This window comes from Motacilla alba, chromosome 5 (assembly GCF_015832195.1).
Source record: "Motacilla alba alba isolate MOTALB_02 chromosome 5, Motacilla_alba_V1.0_pri, whole genome shotgun sequence".
NCBI classification, from domain to species: domain Eukaryota; kingdom Metazoa; phylum Chordata; class Aves; order Passeriformes; family Motacillidae; genus Motacilla; species Motacilla alba.
In genome coordinates this window covers 49599078-49616736 of record NC_052020.1, presented here as the reverse complement: position 1 = coordinate 49616736, position 17659 = coordinate 49599078, and the positions used below count along the sequence as shown (strand labels likewise).

The 17659-nt window shown below is 43.0% G+C and overlaps 1 protein-coding gene across 7 annotated transcripts in view; it reads left to right on the top strand.

Annotated features, from left to right (window-relative positions):
• The window catches only part of BCL11B (BAF chromatin remodeling complex subunit BCL11B), a 97900-nt gene that overhangs the window by 38093 nt on the left and 42148 nt on the right, over positions 1-17659 (top strand). For 5 of the 7 annotated variants that reach the window (XM_038137357.1, XM_038137351.1, XM_038137352.1 and 2 more), the window contains exon 3: positions 5458-5673. The exons of the other annotated variants lie outside the window; for them this stretch is intronic. In XM_038137357.1, the coding sequence (XP_037993285.1) occupies positions 5458-5673 (216 nt within the window). The remainder of the gene's footprint in view (positions 1-5457; positions 5674-17659) is intronic. 7 annotated transcript variants of the gene reach the window in all.

Here is a 17659-nt window from a genome sequence, read left to right as displayed (position 1 = left end):
AAAGTTTCAGTCTAAGCATCACAATCAGTGTGAGGAAACCTCTCCCAAAGCGCTGTGTGTGCGCTGGGAGGACAGGTGAAGGCTGGTGTGCAGGTGTGTCTGGCTGAGTATTGGACTCCGGGTGTGAGTGTGTGCAGTTGTGTGTCTGCCCACACCAGGGAGTCGTTCTGCCTTTCCTGGGGGATGCTGTGTGTATCTGCCCCTCGCAGGGGTCATTGCTCTGCTGGTTGCTGTTGGAAGTGTTTGTGCTTGTGTGTATTTGGAAGTGTGTCTCTCTGTGTGTATGTGTGCGTTTGTGTGTATTTGCTTCCCAACCCTCTTGGTGTCTGCAAAAAGAGACATGGCAGAGAGACAATACTATCAGGTGGGAACAGTCCGCAGGAGAGGGTGTGATGCACATAAAACAACTCATTCTAGAAAAGGCTTGGGAAAAAAAATCTGTTGGAGAGATTAGTGGATAGATTTGTCTATCATTTTTGGAAACTTGCTGCAATGGTTCATGTAAAACTCCCCTCAAAACATCTGCAGTATTTTCCCTGAACATGATGGGCACAGGGCAGGGATGATGCTTCAGCCCACACTCCAAATTTGTAGCCGTACACTGTTTGAACAGATGTTTTTCTTTTTATTGAAAGAGAATTTTTTAATAATGGAGCTGAGCTTTATTCTCTAACCAGCTATTGATTGGATTTTCTATCACCAGACAGGCACAGAGAAACACGTAGAAAAACTTGGTTTGAGACCTAAGCAGCTCACACGTCTGCCTGTGCAGCTGCCTGTCTGCCTGTACACAGATACACACCCAGGCACCCACACAGCCGAGCACACAGCCCCCCTGGGACACACCAGCTACGTGTGGCTGCAGTTACATGTGACATGAGATGTAAAGCCAGGTCTCTTAATTTTAGATTGCTTCCCCTGGTCTAAGCCATGATGAGATGGGACATTTTGAATGCTGCTTTGGCTCCTTCTTTGTATGTTGCTCAGGGACTTTTCTGCAGATGTGCCAGAGAAGCGTGGTGTTTTACACACACCATATCATATGGCCAGACATGTCTAGGCTCTGGGAGAGGGGCAACAAAAGGATGCAATTTATGCCTTGATTGTGGCTTTTGTCAGGTTCATCTAGGCTTTTCCATTTTCCATCTGGGGTCATGTCCAATTTACCTTATTTTCTTCCTTGCAAGTTTAAAAATAGCAGAGAGAAAAAGAAAATTACTCTTAGTGGTGCATTGGAGTCAACATCACCTGTGAGCTACTGCCATGTACAGGTTCTGAGGAAATGCTGAGCCTGTTTAATGCACAAGAACAAAATCTTCCTTTACCATCAGCAATGCAGATGTTTTATTTACGTGGTGACAGTCCCTGTGTGTGTTTCACACTCATGCTATGTGCAAAACTCTCCGTGCAGAATGAATGCAGAATATATAATTGAGATCTGCAGTGCAGGTGAGTGATTTCCCAGTGCTGACCCAAGAGGAAAATCGAGCCTCACACATCGTGTCAGGGATGTCCGAGCAACACAATGCTGCATGTGTGTGCCTGCCCTCCCCATCCAGATGGGATATTTGCCACTAAGATTGCACTGCAGTTCTTGTGGTTTGCTTTCCCTTTCCTGCTGATTGTGGCTATGCCCTTTGTGGCAGTCGGGGGCTCGCAGGTGTGTTTTTGCTTTGAAAATGTGATGTGGTCAATTGGATGTAGAATTCCAGAAATCAGCTCTGCTCCCTTGCCACTTGTGTGGGCTGAGCAAAAAACTCTCTGCACCACCTTAAGATTCTATCTCTCTATCTATCTATCTATCTATCTATCTATCTATCTATCTATCTATCTATCTATCTATCTACCTAAGCTGTCTACCTCTCTTTTTATCTTTGTTCATTTTGTGTTTGTCTGCCACCTGTAACAGTTAAGTTGAAGAGCCTCCATCCTCATTTTCAGCTTTAAATAGACCCTTTGTGGAATAAAAAATACACCTAGGATCCCACAGAGAGGAGCTGAAGAGATGAAATGGGAACATGTTCCTAGCAAATACAAGCTGAGTATTTTTTAACACAAGTGTTATTTTTTCTATAACTATGAAGAAGTATCCTGTACCTAATGGTGGACCCTGCCTTTTCTTGAGGCCACTGGATATGATTTCCATCTTCATGATTTTCCACTTGATCTGATTCTGTAGGACTGTCCTGATTAGTAACAAAGAAGTAAACCTTGAAGTGGTAGTAAAGGGGAGGAGAAATCACCTGATTTGACTTTGCTTGTAGGGATAGACTTAAGTCTCCTGGTCTGGCAACTACACGATATTTGTCTCTTAATGTTGGACTTGGGAGTGCTGGTGGTAATTCCTGATCATCCATCAGAGGCTTTCTTGGTCCACTCTTCTTCTCCCTTACCAATCTGTTATTTTGTGCTACCTGGTTAGCAATTTTTAGATTTCCTTAAATTTACATCTGTCCTGGACAACATCAAATCATAGAATCATAGAGTGGTCTGGGTTGGAACAGATGCCCTGCCATGGTCGGGTACACCTCAAAGACCCATCCAACCTGGTCTTGAGCACAGCTCTCTGGGAAACCTGTTCTAGTCTCTCACCACCCTCACAGCGAAGAATTTCTTTTCAAAACCCAATCTATACCTATCTCTGTCAGTTTAATTCCATTGTCCCTTGTCCTATCATCACATATCCTGTAAAAAAGACCCTTACCAGCTCCCTTGTCAGCCTCCTTCAGGTACTGGAAGGCTGCTATAAGGTTTCCCCAGATCATCTCTTCTTCAGGGTGGGGACAAAAGAAAGAACTTCTGAGTGACAGTTTCAGTTCCATCCATTCACTGGCATCTGGTTCATACAGTTCTTCTGGTAAAATTTTTAGGTAGCTTGTTAAAACAGATTGCTGTTTTGCCCCCAGTAGCACTGTTGGGAGACTCCTACTGGATCCCTTTGACCAGATGGTGAGAAATCTCCTATTTGAGACCTTTATTTCCTTTCCATACTAGAGATGTGCTGAGTAAGATCTGGGAGGGCCTCCCTTGATGACAGTTTTTTGCATCTTCTTGCTCACCTCAGGGCTGTGCAAAATGCATTAAATTCATTGCCAATGCATGTATGAGATACACCAGGGCTAGAGAGGAGGCTGTTGCTCTCAGGGTAGTGTTGTGTGCCAGGGCCCATGGACCTCCACATTAAAGCCCCTTGCAGTAGAGTCAGATGATGCATTTGCTGGACTTCATATAGTTTCTCTGTGTGATTATCTCCTTCAAATCCCACAGTAAGGCATCATGGTATATAGAGGACCAAGTGACTGCAAGACCTGTACCCTTAGTCATGGGGAAAACACAGACACATCTCAGTGTAACTTGAGATGTAGCTGCCCTGTGGTTCTACTCTAAATCCTCATTTCAAGCTGATGAATTTCTAATCAAAGGACAAGTGCCCAGGCAGCTCAACACAGCCTAGCTATTTTTATTATATTAAGAATAAAGGATACAATTGTTAAGTCATTGGAGAGAATCTGTACTATTCTTTCCTTATTCCATGAAAAAAGCAAACATTTTTCATATCTGTTACAGTGGCAGTAGAATGGCCTACACACATAGAATCTATGTCCAACATCAGTTTCCACATGCACAGCACACGTCCTGCCAGAAATGCAACATAGGTAGGATCTGGATAGCAGTTATCATACCTGCTTGTATAGTACTTCCAGAGAGATCAAAGAGTTACAAAAGTCAAACTGAGCTCCCAAATAAATAAAAAAAAAAAGTTCTTCCTTGTCCCACAAGAGATGACTTCTATTTAAAACCAGTCCTCGCAAAACAGCACAAATTTTATCCTCGATGCTTGAAGCTCAAGTATTTACACAGGGAATTTAGACTCTTCACTTGTGGTTTTGGCAAAAGCTTCACACAAATGTTTTGCACTGGTGGTCTCTTAGCCATTTAAGATAAACGCCAAAATCAAATGCAGTCCTTGCAGACTGGAGCGCTGCATGCTGTGCCAAGGACGAAATATCCCCATTTGCCTCACATGTGTAGATGTCAGATCAACATGCAGGCCTGGTTTCTGAATAGGGACTCTCAAGGTGGAGAGACTCCCTTGGAAAATGTTGCATGTTTAGAGTCAGAAGGAGCATGGATAAATGATATTCCTTGCTGCCACAGTGTAGGTTCCTTTAGGAAATGTTTTTTCCTAGGGCTGGAGGGAGCACAGATAAATATTTCTGCTTGCTGCTATGGTGTTTTCATCTATCTGCAAGGTGCACACTCATGCACAGCCAGAGATGCCACCATTTAGAAAGAAAGCATTTGCCAGAAGGTACCCCACAATTAGCACACATATTTCCTGATCTAAATACAGGGGGAAACTGTGGTTTCTGATCTACCACTGTGCAGTAACTGTTGGCAAATGCCAACTTTTTAATGGCGACTACTCCACCACATTTCTTCATGTAGAAACTGGCCTTGATTAGTAGCTGCCCTTTAGTTAATAGCTAAGTGGCAGGAATAGTTTGAAATGGAGGGGTTGGGATTCCCAATGGATGGAAAGTGGTGCCGTTCACTCAGCTTCCCTTTAAAGTCTGCTAATTTGTGCCAGCCAAAAACGTGATTCCTACACGATTCTGTGTGTGTGTATGTCTGTATTTGTGCAGGTGTATGTCGATATTTAAGACTTGTATCTTAGTTTTTCAAAGCCACAGAGCTCAGTTTGGACTAGTGCCAGGAGGAGCAAGCATTTCCAGTGGAGCAGGAGAAAATGCTTAAATACAGCTTTTAAATGGCGGGTGATTCCTAGAGGGGTTAAAAATAAATAATAAGGTTGTAGGTTACAATATCATCTTTTAGCTACCAGAAAAAAGGTTGTTCCTTTCCTCGCAGGCTCAGTAGGGAATCAGCCTGCATAATCGGGGCATGCAAAATGCACAACTGGCCGCAGCTCAAGCGGGAAGGCAGCACATGGCCGCCAAGGCTTCCTTCTGGGAGCTCAGCTCCTGGCACCTCACTGAGGCCATTTGAGCTCTAAGTCACTGCACTTTGTCCGGGCTGGTGTGTGGAGCCCGCTTCAGCAGTGGCTCGGCAGAAAGCCGGCCCAGTTTTGTGTCGGCTCAGTGCATTAACACAGCCATAAAACAATTATCCCCCTTTTGATTTGGTCCCTGAGCAAGCGCTGGTGGCGACATCCGCCGCCTCTGGCTCTGCTCTGTGCCAGGACTGGCCATCCCCCACCTTCCCCCCGCTCCATGCCCGCACAGGCCCTCAGCCTGGCTTCGCAGGTCCTCCAGGTCTCTTCTTATTCTTCCCCCACCCAGCATGAGCCCGCCGGCCTCAGCCGGACCCAGAGAGGGGTTCAGACCAAGCGTGTTGAGCGTTAGGCAGCCAGCCCCCACTTCGCTTGTTTGATGCCTCCTCTGTCCCTTCAAACTTAGATCCGACTGACAGTTTTTTCTATTGTTTTTTCTCCAGGGCCGTCCAGGCCTGCAAACCTGCCGGGGGCTCCCATAGCTGCCTCCTCCCACCCTCACACATCCGTGATCACGTCACCTCTCCGCGCACTGGCCTCCCTCCCGCCCTGCCTTAGCCTGCCCTGCTGTGGTGCACGTGCAGTCTCAGTTGGCGGGACTCAGACTGAGATTCAGACTGAGACGTCAGGCACATTTGGATGTCATTGTCAGTTGTCAGGTAATAGAAATACTTTTTTTTTTGTTGCTATCTGAAGGTCAGTAGTGCTGCCAAGTGATGTCGTCTTTGGTGTGGGAGAGCTGCCTTTGCTTGGTCACATGGGGAAGGCAGAGAAAATGCCCTAACCTGCCCTCCCTCCCACTTCCCTTCCTCCTTCGCTCTCCACCCTGGAAGAGGATGGGGAGTGGGAAAGGGCATGAGACTCCCTCCATTTCCTCATGCCTCCCCTCCTGCCTGCCCACCCTCAGTTGTCACCTGCGGCCACTGCGGGGCCGTTTGTGCCATGTTGTGAACAAATGTCTGAGACTCCTTGCAGAATGTGATACCCCAGTATCAAGATTTCATCTCTCTAGGCTGTTTATTTTAAGCTTAATTGGATAGCATTTAACATCTGAGGTATTTTTATTTCCTTCTTTTTTGCCCTTCCTCCTCAATCATTCATATTAAAGGCTCTCCTCCGCATCCATGTGCACGCAGGATGTATGTGCTCCATGCTGTTTCTCCCTTGCTTTGAGAAAATGCTCCTTGGTAACTCACCATGCATCCCCGGCCTCTTACCCCATCAGTTTTCCTTTATTCCTTTTGGATGCCTGACTTTTATCACCACCAGGAGGGGAAAGTGAAAATGAAGGCACACCAAGCTAGCCAAAGAGAACACGGACATATTGTCACCAGACCCCATCATTTCATACCCAGTGATCTCTTTGAAATCAGTGGGTGTTTCTGAGCATGGATCAGTTGCAAGACTCGGTCTATGATGAACTCTGGGCTGGTGAGGTGAAAATGGGGAGGGTTTAAAAGAAAATACAGATGTGGCAAAATCCACAAATGTTTATGGACTCTCACTGTGGTGGGCCAAATCCCACAGCCCTCATTCATGATAATATGCATGTAGTTTTAATAAGGCGTTCCCTAAATGATGCTGGATAAGTAAAGCGTGAGGACCAAAGGATTCAGAGAGACTAGCAATGACTGCTAGGAGTAAAGCCTTTGGGAAATGGCTCCTCATTTCTCCCCTGAAGCTGGCAGAACTTTGTTGTGCTAGCTTTTTCCTTCCACAAGCGCTGGTACCACTTGGCTTCAGTGTGCTGTATCTCATGAGAATGTTGCTGTACATCTCTCATCGATGTAATAACGTGAGATATAAAGTTTTGCAAGAAATTTAAACTTGTATCTTGGAAACCCTGGGTCTTGAAAGATAAAATGTTCTCAGGAGGAGGCTAAGAGCACTCTGCAGGGCGCTGTGTAGGTCCTGGGTGAAGCTCAGGGCACACAGAAAAGGCTCCCTTGCTGCCTGGAAGATGCTCAGCCTGCACCCATCTGCTTGCACTGGTGCACAGGTTCTGGGTTTGTAGTAATGTGCTGTGTGGTGAGGTGCCATCAGTAAATCCAGGGTCTGGTTACATTTTCTATCCAAGCTGCTGCATGAAGTATGGCAGAGGATGCTGTTTCAATGAAATTCTGCTTCATCAGCCTCGGCAGACTGACCAACTGGCCTGAGATGGGTGTCGAGACAGGCTCTTGCAAATGGTGAGCGTTGGATCAGAAAGTCAGATGCCTGCCTTCTCTCCTCCCAGGAACCAGTAAACCAAACTGGAATTGGTCTCATGTTTTGCTGTCTTCTATATCTTCACTGGTGTAGTATGCATCTGCATGGCTTCGGGAGGCACGTAGTTGTAACACTGAATTGGATACCCCAGTTCCCTCTTCCTTGTGATTCCAGCAGCTAGTGGGAATGGAAACAAGTACACCTAAAAATAGAAAAGGAAGGAAGGAATAACTTATTAAAGAATGTGGGGAAGGTGAGGCTTTTGTACTTTGTGTACTTGGAGTTCTCAGTTTGGAGTTGTGTGCTGTGAGTCTTTGGAATTGCCCGTTTGCTGGGAGAGCAATGCCAGCTCGGTGGAGAGGGAGACCTGTTATCATGGCTTCCTGTAATTACTGCTGCAGTCTGCGACACTTAGAGAATAGGTTTTATCAAAGTGCATGCTACATGTTTATGACAGTAGTTGGTCAAGGTCTGCTTGAAAGAAACATTTTCTTCCCTTGAAAAAGGAGATTATGTCTACTTAACCCTTTCTTAGCTCCCGTAGTATTCACTGTATGTGAGCCTAGGCAAGGGCTGTGGGTTCTTTCTGTGGCCCAAAATGTTTTGTGGAAATGACAGAAAAGTGAGTTCTTTGTGTTGATTAATAATCTAGTGACAATCCCTGCATTGTGCCTTTTTTTTTAAATATAGACATTTACAACAGTCACTTGCTCCAGCTTTAGAGATCAGCTTGTCTCTCTGACTTGATTAGCCTTTTATTCTGTCAGCCCTGTTCTTGCTTCTGAGGAATTGGTTACTCCTTTGAACAAAAGCCATCAGCAGTTCCCGCCTCCCCTAATCCTTCATCATTTCTTACCTTTCCTGTTTTTCAGCATTTATTTAATTCAGGATCTGGAGATTTTCCATGCAGTTCTCAAGCAGACTGTGACTCTGATGGCTTGAAGTTGCAGGTACTCCAAAATCTTTGCTGGGCACTCACACACTGGGCCCTCAAGAGTCCCTCGCAGCAGTTTGTGCTGGAGAATCCAAATGTCTGGCTGCTGGTGGGATTTGGGGTACACATGTGTGAAAACTGCATTTGGAAATCTCCGACCTAGATAAGAGTGATTGTCTGGGATGCTGAGTAGTGTTCAGTCATGCACAGAGGAAGTCGTGCTGCCTCATCCAGAGTTGTTAGTGATCTTTAGAAAATGTGCTGCTGATAGTTTCAATCACAGCAAATGGTGCTGGGAGGTCTGCTTGGATGTCCACTGTGCTGCTCAGCCAGTGTTGATCATGGTCCTCTCTGTCTTTGTTCAATTCTTTGTGTTCAAGGCACCCCAGGACGAGGAATCTGCAAGTAAACGTCCATGTTTTTTCATGTGATTTAAAAAAAAACCTCTACCATTGGTTCAATCTCTCTCAGTCTATTTATGTATTTATATATTTTGCCCCAGAAGCTTTTGTCAGTTGAATTGGGTTCTCCCGTTCAAATATTTTTAGTGCCTATTTAATTAGAAGTTGGAATAGAGTAATGAAATTTACAGGGTTATGTAGCTTGGATCTAAAATATAGATGGGCAAAGCATTCATTTTGCTTTAACCCTTGCCAGATTAGGGTGCTTTTTTTGAGCCTGCTTTTTATTTCATTTCAATGAATTGCAACTGCTCAGAGTAACTGTAAAACACACACAGTTTTTTTTTTTTTGCATAACAGAGACATGCAAATGATTGTTGAGAGACATAATTATGTAAAGAAAAGTGTATGTCTGTGTGCATGCACACATACACTGCAGTGTTTTTTGTGGGGCTATTTTTCACAATACATCTTCATAAGGCTCTTTTTATGATGCTGATTTATTAATATTGTACATTAAGGCTTAAATTGTCAAAGCTGCCTAAGAGATTTGGATGCCCATTTCCCATTAAAGTTAACGAGAAATGAGCATTGAAAATCTCAGCACAGAAGTGCATGGCACTTTACAGTGTGTTCTCCAAAGAAAAAAGTCCCTGCCATGAAGATACTGTGGTGCAGAAGCCCCAGGAAGAGGATTGTAATCAGCATGAGACAAAGGGGATTGTAATGGCACAGAGAATAATTAATCTCCTGTGCCTGCATTCAGATATATACCTGGTCCAAATTCTTTGGACCTGGGCCTATGAATGAGAGTTTTATATACCCCAGTAAAGATAATTAAATCTGTCCAATACACATATATTCATCTAACCAGTGAAACTGCTTCCTTCCCACATGTAGGCTGATGGAAGGAGGTGGAAAGCAATTATGATACTTAGTTGCATGTATAAAAACAGCAAGTGGGCATGGACAGCAGTGATTAATGGACAGGGCTGTGAAATTTAAGGTCTAAAATAGAGGAAGGCATGGGGCCATATCTTGGAAGAGAGGAAAAAGCTCCTGCTAATTCAAGGAATCAGCTGTGTTAGTCATTAGGACATTCTGAAAATCACAGTCATCTTGTAAAGTTAATATCAATTTACTTGGCTACTGAAATTCTACTTACTGCTTCATTTAACTAGTCTGGTGTGTTCTTGGCAGAGGTTAAGGTGACAGTAAAGATAAAAGCAGGCACTGTAACTAAATCATAGGTTTTAAAAGAATACTTTTTCCTCCATCTATTATATCACCGTGTTCATTTTATGTTGGTTTTATAACTGGAGTCAGCCAATGAGAAGAGCTAGATTAGACCACCCTGCTGTAAAAAGCTTCATGCAATTAATACAGTCTGTCTAGAAAGAAGTATTATTTCAAAAACTTTTATGTTAATGATATGGTATGCACTCGGCACGTTTCTTACTTGAACAAGAAGCAAGCTTTTGTTCACTGCAGCCTGGGTTTTATTAACACAGGAGGATCAATGGAAAACAAAATAGTAATGAGAGCAGAGAATACAAACTCATCCAGCAAAAACCTTCTAACTCATCATGTCCCAGGACTATGGCTGGTACTCTACTCTCCATTTTTTTCCTGAGGGGAGTTTCAAAAAAAAAAAAAAGAAAAGAAAATAAAATGGTGTAAAAAAAGTGATTTCTCTCCAGCACTGGTGCTTTTTTTGAGAGGAGAAAGAGAGAAAGAGGAACTTGATATAAGTGTCAGAGGACAGACAAAGGTCTATAGTTTCCCTAAGAGCCTTTGTAAATGTATCTTTTCCTTTTGCTGTATAAATAAGAGGTTTGCAAAAAATACTGGCTAACATTCAGGAAAGATGTCCCTATGAGTCATGTGTATTTATTTATTTTAGTGAAATATTTAATGCATGCTATAGTAGAATTGACTTTGTGGACAGTACTTACAGAGTGCAGGGATGTGTGAGAGATGTATACACTAAAAAGAGTAATGCATCAGTCTGAGTGCACGCATCCATCTTTACACCTATCTATCAATCTCTATGTTCATTCACCTATCCAAGTATTAAAATCATATGTGACCCGCTGTCTAGGCAGCTCCCTGTCTCACTAGAATTAAAATCAGATCCAAACTCAAAATAAGTGGATTTCACACAGACCGTTTTTTTGCCTGAATAGTGTGTTTGCCAAGAGGCAGCGAAGAGACCTTAAAATTGCAAAGAAGTGACTGAAACGAGGGTGCTGCATGGGGCAGGGTCGCTGGCACTGTGAGCATGGCTGTGGCTTTGTTCTAGACAGATGGCTGATCACTATAACTTTGTAAGTCCTAATTATGTCAAGTTAAGAATCAGCAGGAGCAATAGTGATATTTAAAGGTTCTTTAAAATGGATGCTTGCCATTTTCAGACATCCCAGCAAAAAAGAAAATCCCTTAATTGCAATATTAATGGGTGGAATCTGGTAGTCTTGGTAGGAAAAGGTTCAAGGCAACGTTGCCTGCAGTAAGGACAATGGTTCCAACATTGAGAGAGTTAACTCGATCGCATACCACTACACTGAGCCCGAGAGTCTGAACTCTTCAAACGCTCCAAATGGAGAGCTAAATCAAAGAATCTTGTTTCAAATCCATCCAAGATGTTGCTGTTTTTCTCCTCTGACAGGAGAAGCATTTGGAAGTGCAGTTTCTTTCTTTTTTTATAGCTGTCTTAAAAAGGAGTTTGGATGTTTAGCACAGCTGGTGCTCATTACATTATGCACTATCAATAAAATAGCATGTGTAATTAATTTTTAATGCAGTGCTGTATGCAGCGCTTTAAAGCAGTTACTGTATGGGGAGAGCCGACACCGGTCACTGACATCAGAAATATTGAAATAGAGGGCTAGATTTTGCATTTTTAAAGGGTGTATGTGAGAGTGGGGGAAGGGTAGCCAGCAATTCTCTGGTCACAATCAAATTTAAAAATATAGGAACAAGATGGATGAAGGAGATTTTATAATTTGTTTATTGGAATGAATGAATTTTTGTCCTTTTGGAGTTTGCTGAGTGATAGCTGAATTAGGAGAGATGACTTCAGAATATAGGTAAGGACCAAGGGAGCACATAGCAACAGATCTATATTTGTCAAAGCACAAACAGGCTTTGGTGGTATCAGGTAGGAGATGAGGTAAAAAGGGAGCGTATGGAAAAACAAGGGAAGGACATTTCTATTCTATCTCATTGAACAGTTTTTGGTTTTTTTCTTCTCATTGTAGGGTTTCTTTCTCATGCTTTGTTGTGTCTTGTTGTTCCCATTAGTAATAACCCTGTTTTTTTCCCCCTTGATTCATTAAACATTTGGGAGTACTGGTAGTTTGGAAGGGAGAGAGTAGCTTGGTTACAAAGAAGCACCGCTGATGACATGGTTTATGCTGCTCTGACAGAAGACCCAAACAAATTAGGGTCTTCTTTTTGCATGGCAGTACTTTCCACAGGACACCAGCATAAGTGAAGACTGCTTTCATTAGGCACAGTAGGAAAGGTTTGGGCACCATCATGACTCTCAGCAGCCATTATGTCCAGAAACATCTTGGTTGACTGAAGGAGGAGCAGACCTCTTTTTTGAAGTTGTAGCATGGTGTGTGTCCGTGCTCAGCAAAGGGTTGGGAATGGCTTTCATGTTTCTGCAGCAGAATAACTGCCGGGGATGGTTTGCAGGATGGGACCAGCCCCCTCCCTGCTGCTGCTGTTTTCGCACCCATTTTCAGAGAGTTAAATGCCTCTTGGTGAACACTTCCTAAAAAGAGAAGAAATCAACTTCAGGAAGAGAAGGAAGGAAGCAATCACCTAAAAAGCAACAAAATTAGGGGTAGTACTTGTCAGGTGCCTTGCCTTTTGGTTGGGCAATGCACCAGCTTCCTAAAGCTGATGTTTGTTTTTTTTTTAATACACGTGCACAAGGCATAAATGTTTGCAATTATTCTTTCTTTCTCTCAGCAAATTTCCATTCATTTGTACATAACATATGCTAAACAGTTCACTTGTACAGCCTCACCTGGCATATTCAGGATGGAGTTTCCTCCTGCCCCTTCAGCAGTAGCTTTTTGTCATCACTTTTCTTCTCGCTTTCTGTCAGATTTGTGCGGATGTGTTTGTATGCCTGAGCCAGGAAGTGAATTGGCCTGTTCAGTTTGTGAGAACAGAGATAAACCTCTCATGCACAAATATAATGCTCAGTGTCAAAGGAAGTAGGGCAAACTATGGTGTACGGTGTAGGTAGTTGTGATGAGAACTGCTTTTTAGTTCACAAGCCAGAGTGGGAAAGGTGGAGGGAACAATGAGGTGTTGTACATTTCATAGTGAAATCACTTAATTTTAATTTATTTATTTTAGAGGAATTGGATCATTTATTCCTGGGGTGGCTCAGGTTTAGGCCAGAGAACTGCAAGAAAATTAGCACGTGTCCCTCCAGAGCCAATTCAGAGGACTTGTGCTTTTCCGTTTTCTGAGTGCTTCATAAAAATAGATTAAAGGAAGGGTTCTATGCTCAGATGGAATGCTTTATGTTCAGAATGGGATTTGAGTCAAAGAAGCCATGCTGATGCATCTCTTGTGTGCCCCACTGTGTTCCTGTGTTCTGCATGTTGGTCCTTCTTTCCGCTGAGCAGTAAACAGCTGAGCAACTGTTAGCAACATATCTTTTTATGCTGTTTGCCTTCTTTTGGACAGGCTTTTTCTAAGAATTTTTGCAGTACATACAGAAATCTGGTAGGCTAGTGTATGGTACATGCCTTTGGTATCTTTATTTTCCTCTTGTTTTTGTCTTTAATCAATCCATTTCTCTGGGCCCTTGTTCCAGCTAATGTAACTTGCCATAGCACAGGCTGGGCAAGCCAGGTTCAATGAGACACTAAAAATTGCACTTGGAAGGAAGTAGGCAAAAATCTCACATAGTGAAGGCTTGCATTTTTTATGAATTCAGCTGTATGAGTCAGAGGTCCTGGGACTTCAGGAATGAGGTTAATGCAAGCACTAAGCAAGGAGATGGGGAGACAGTCACTGGAATTGTGCTATGAAATGGTGCTTTCTAAATTACTGTCTTTGCTGTGAACAAAAAGGGCCCCTGGTTAGAGAAGAGCTGGTTTGCCCAACATACCTGCAGCTTTAATTCTTGTTCAAACATCACCTGGCTATTTGAAGCCAACTGCAAATGTATTATTTTCAGTACATCCCCTTGGCAATGTGAGAGGAGCACCCCATTCTTCCTGTGTGTCAGGCTGGCTCCTTACATGTCCTGTATTGACTAGATTACTTCATGTGAGGCACAGATCTAAACCTGATCCTTACATCTCTTCCATGGCTGCGTGACAAATGTGGAGCTCTCAGGGTGTGCTGTACCATGCCAACAGTCCACAGAGAGATGGGTTAGGGGCTGCCTAGGGATGCTTGGCTGAGCATCTTCCTGTGAGGTGTTTTGTGACTTCAGTGCTGTTATACTGTTCTGCCAGTGGTGAACAGGGTCTGTGGAATTCCAGGATGTACAGAGATTTAAGTAAGAGTCAGAATGTTGTTGGGAAATACATATAATTTAAAACTGTCCATAGTGATGAGAGTAAAACCCAAAAATTCATGGAATCTCCTAAGACCTCAGTATAGCAGCAGTGCCTTCTGCTTGCAGGGGAATTATTTTTTTCAGTTTGCATCTTCTAACAGAGTTTTGGCTTATTTTTTCTTCTCTTCTGGTTGAATAGGGAGAGGATAAGTTAACTTATTATGGCACAGACAGGCTTATAATGTAAAATATGTCCAAAAATTGGATCTGAGTGTTTAGGGATTGATTAATCCAAATTCTTCATAAAATGTGTGAACTGTCAATTAAACAGGGAACAGGACCATTGTTGACATACAGTGAGTACAAGACTAGTGAGTAACTTTACCTTCCTGTAAAATTTAATTCAAAAAACATCAAACTTTCTCTATTTTTTTTTTTCCTTCAAATGGAATTAATTCCTCCACTGTAAATTTGAGGTAGAATCTTAAAAGCTCCACAGTCTTTTGAAACCAAACACTTCACTGTCATTATCAATAGATACATAGAATAGTTGTAAAATGATCCTCTGAGATTGCTGTAAACTCCTTCCTAATTTCCTTCACACTTTTCCTGCCCATTTTCCATGAAGAGTGCTGTGAAAGCTGCATCCATCCTGCTCCTGCCTCAATCACCACTGTCACCATTCATTAGTGCAGTTGAGCACACTCATAAATGTCTGAGCTCTTCCCATATTTAGAGCTCTCTAGCCAGCAAATCTCCCCTTCTGCTCTTCCTTTTTGAGAAAAAACACAGTGGTCAGGGTTTGAGGTGGGCACTTGAGATATAATTTTAATTCAGTGACCTGGTTTCATCCAGAGCTGTAAGGGGGAGAGAGTGTGGGAGACAGTACCATCAGTGCTTAAATTATTTGCTCCTTGCCCTTTCTGTCTAAGTTTGTCAGGCTGTGTCTTGTGATTATAGACTGAGATTTCTTAAATTTGTATTCTCCTTAATAGGTAAAGATGAGCGAAAGCTGTTTTTCACTTTCTCCTCACTCTTTCTTCACAGATGTCTTTGCTCTCTCTCTGGGAATGGCTGGCACTGCTGGGGAGGTATTTCCCAGGGGATTGCATTGCCCCAGGGTTAGATTTCTCCATCTACACAGCAGCATGGAGCTGTATTGCATATAGCTCCCTCCCAGCGAGTCTTAGTGAGTCACCATCCTGCTTGCTGGCTCTCTGATGGGAACAGGATGCTCTGTCCCAGGCCACTCTGTCCATGGAGCTTCTGCCCATCTGCACCTTTCCCTTCCCCTGCTCTGCCCTAGACATTCATATTTCTTTCTTATTTTATATATAACATTTCGATTTTTCCATCAGGTAGGTCCTTCATTTGTTGCTGTCACTGCCAGTAGTCCCCAAAGTCATAATTACAGCAGTTTTTTTCCTAAAAAACAGGTCCAAAGTGAAATTGTTCTTTTTAGTGGTTTTTTTTTTGAACTTCACATTTTTAAAATGGAAATGACTGCTGAAAATAAACACAGTTTGCAATGTACAGACTTACTGAGCCAGCATGAATTTCCTTAATAAGCTGGGGTATGTGTGTGTGCGTGCACGTGTGTGTTTTTCCCCCTTAGACCTTGGAATAAGAGTGCTGTCTCTTTAAATCCTAACTCAAACTTTACTGGCGATTTTACAGAGCCTGGTTTCATTTATAGTGGAGCCAGACTTGCTGTGTGAGAGCCGTCCGCATGCTGGAATTAGTCTTAAGCTCGCTTCTGTGGCGTTGCCAAATTCCATGTTTGTGTTTTATTTAGAATTCTTTTCACGGCCAGTCGAATCTGTTCAGGCACACATAGGCAGTGTTGCGCCCCATGGAGAAAATAAGCAAGTTTGCGTTTTCTTTGGCATAGGCCATGGCCACAAAAGACTGCGGTCTAAAGAAACATTTTTTAAAAGCTATTTTAACCCATAACAGATGTATAAAGTAGGCACACACATGCCAGCTTCCTTAGTTTTAATTAAAAAATAATTATGGCTTTAATGGGATGCTAGTGACAAATTTGGATGAATGGTGGGTGACATTATCTCAAGGCTTGCTTCAACTTATAAATTAGTGCATTTCTTTTGGCCAGTGGTACAGATGAAATTAAATGAAGGAGCAGATTAATATTTCTTAAAGTTACATTGAACCAAATGAAAAATCCAATCAAATAAAAAAAGCATGGTTCCTTCCTCCCTCTCTTCCTCAGATCTCCATTTGCATGAGATCACAGAACACAGAGGGAAGGTTATTTTCTCTGGCTGATAATTGCTCTGGCCAACGATAAACTGGACTTAGGTTTTCAAGGTGACTATCTCTTTCATAATTTTGCATTGGTAGCCACATTGCCAAATTATTGTGATTAATGGCAGCAGGTGCTTCCATTTATAACCACATCTAACCAGCTAACATGGTACCTTCGAGCCAGGAAATCTCAAATATAAACCCAACCCTACATGTTGCATGTTGCAATGGTTCTCTCTCCATACCTTGGCTAACTGGCGGTGATGCTGGCTGTGATTTCTCACATCTTTAGGCTATTTTCAATTTGGGGCTTTTAAGGCTCACCAGAACTGGGCTAGATGCACAGGCTTGCACAGGTAGCAACAGTTTATATTTATGAAGAAATAAACAAAGGAGTAATAAACATGTAATGAGCTAACCCCAGATGGTATCTCTGCTGTTATTAGTCAGGTGTATGTAGAGTTGAGGAAGGGAGATTGAAAGATCAGCATGAGTGGCTCTGGATATTGACGGAGAGGTTGGATGGGTTCACTGGAAAAAGTGTCTTCCTCCTTCCCATGCATCCCACCCATGGACACCCTGAACAGATGCTGAGAACAAAGGCGATAAAGCTGCACAGCTTTTTAAGGCGTGCAGCAGAATCACATTTCCTCCAGACCTGCTTGTCCCACCCTTGTGCTCTGCAGCAGCAAAGGCAGCCCAGCGTGGGATGGGGCTTTCTGGATGAGAGCAGATGATCAGCTTTATGATCTATGGCACCAGCAGATGAGGATCATTTTGGTTTTGGATGGCAAAACCCTGTTTCCTGTTCTCCAACATGCTCTTTCATGAAACTTCTCATCTGCTTAACATTTAGCTCCCATTGTAAAAGACAACCCTGGAATGCTGCTGATACATGTAATCTAGATGGTGGGAACTCTGCTTCACTTAGGCAGTGCTAGTATTCTCTAACGAATATGTTGAAATGTTTCCTTACTAAAATATAAAATTGACTTAAGAAGAAAGTAGATTAAGGAAAGAGGGAGAGAGTATCAGGTGCTTGGTGGATAGCTGTGCACCTTCCCCACGATCAGTCCATTCATCCTGTGACTTACAAATGTTTTGCTTCTGATTTCCATGCAAATGTGGCAGGGTCCCCCACCTTGCTCTCTTAAAATGATCTGCCATGTGAAGCTAGGGAAATCGAGCAAGAGGAAGCTGCTTGGTTTGAGACAAATCTGCAGAATTTGAGCTCTTCAGGGCAATCCATTTGGTCCCTCAGGGATGGCAGTGTCTCTTCTTGATGTGCAGGATGTCCATTG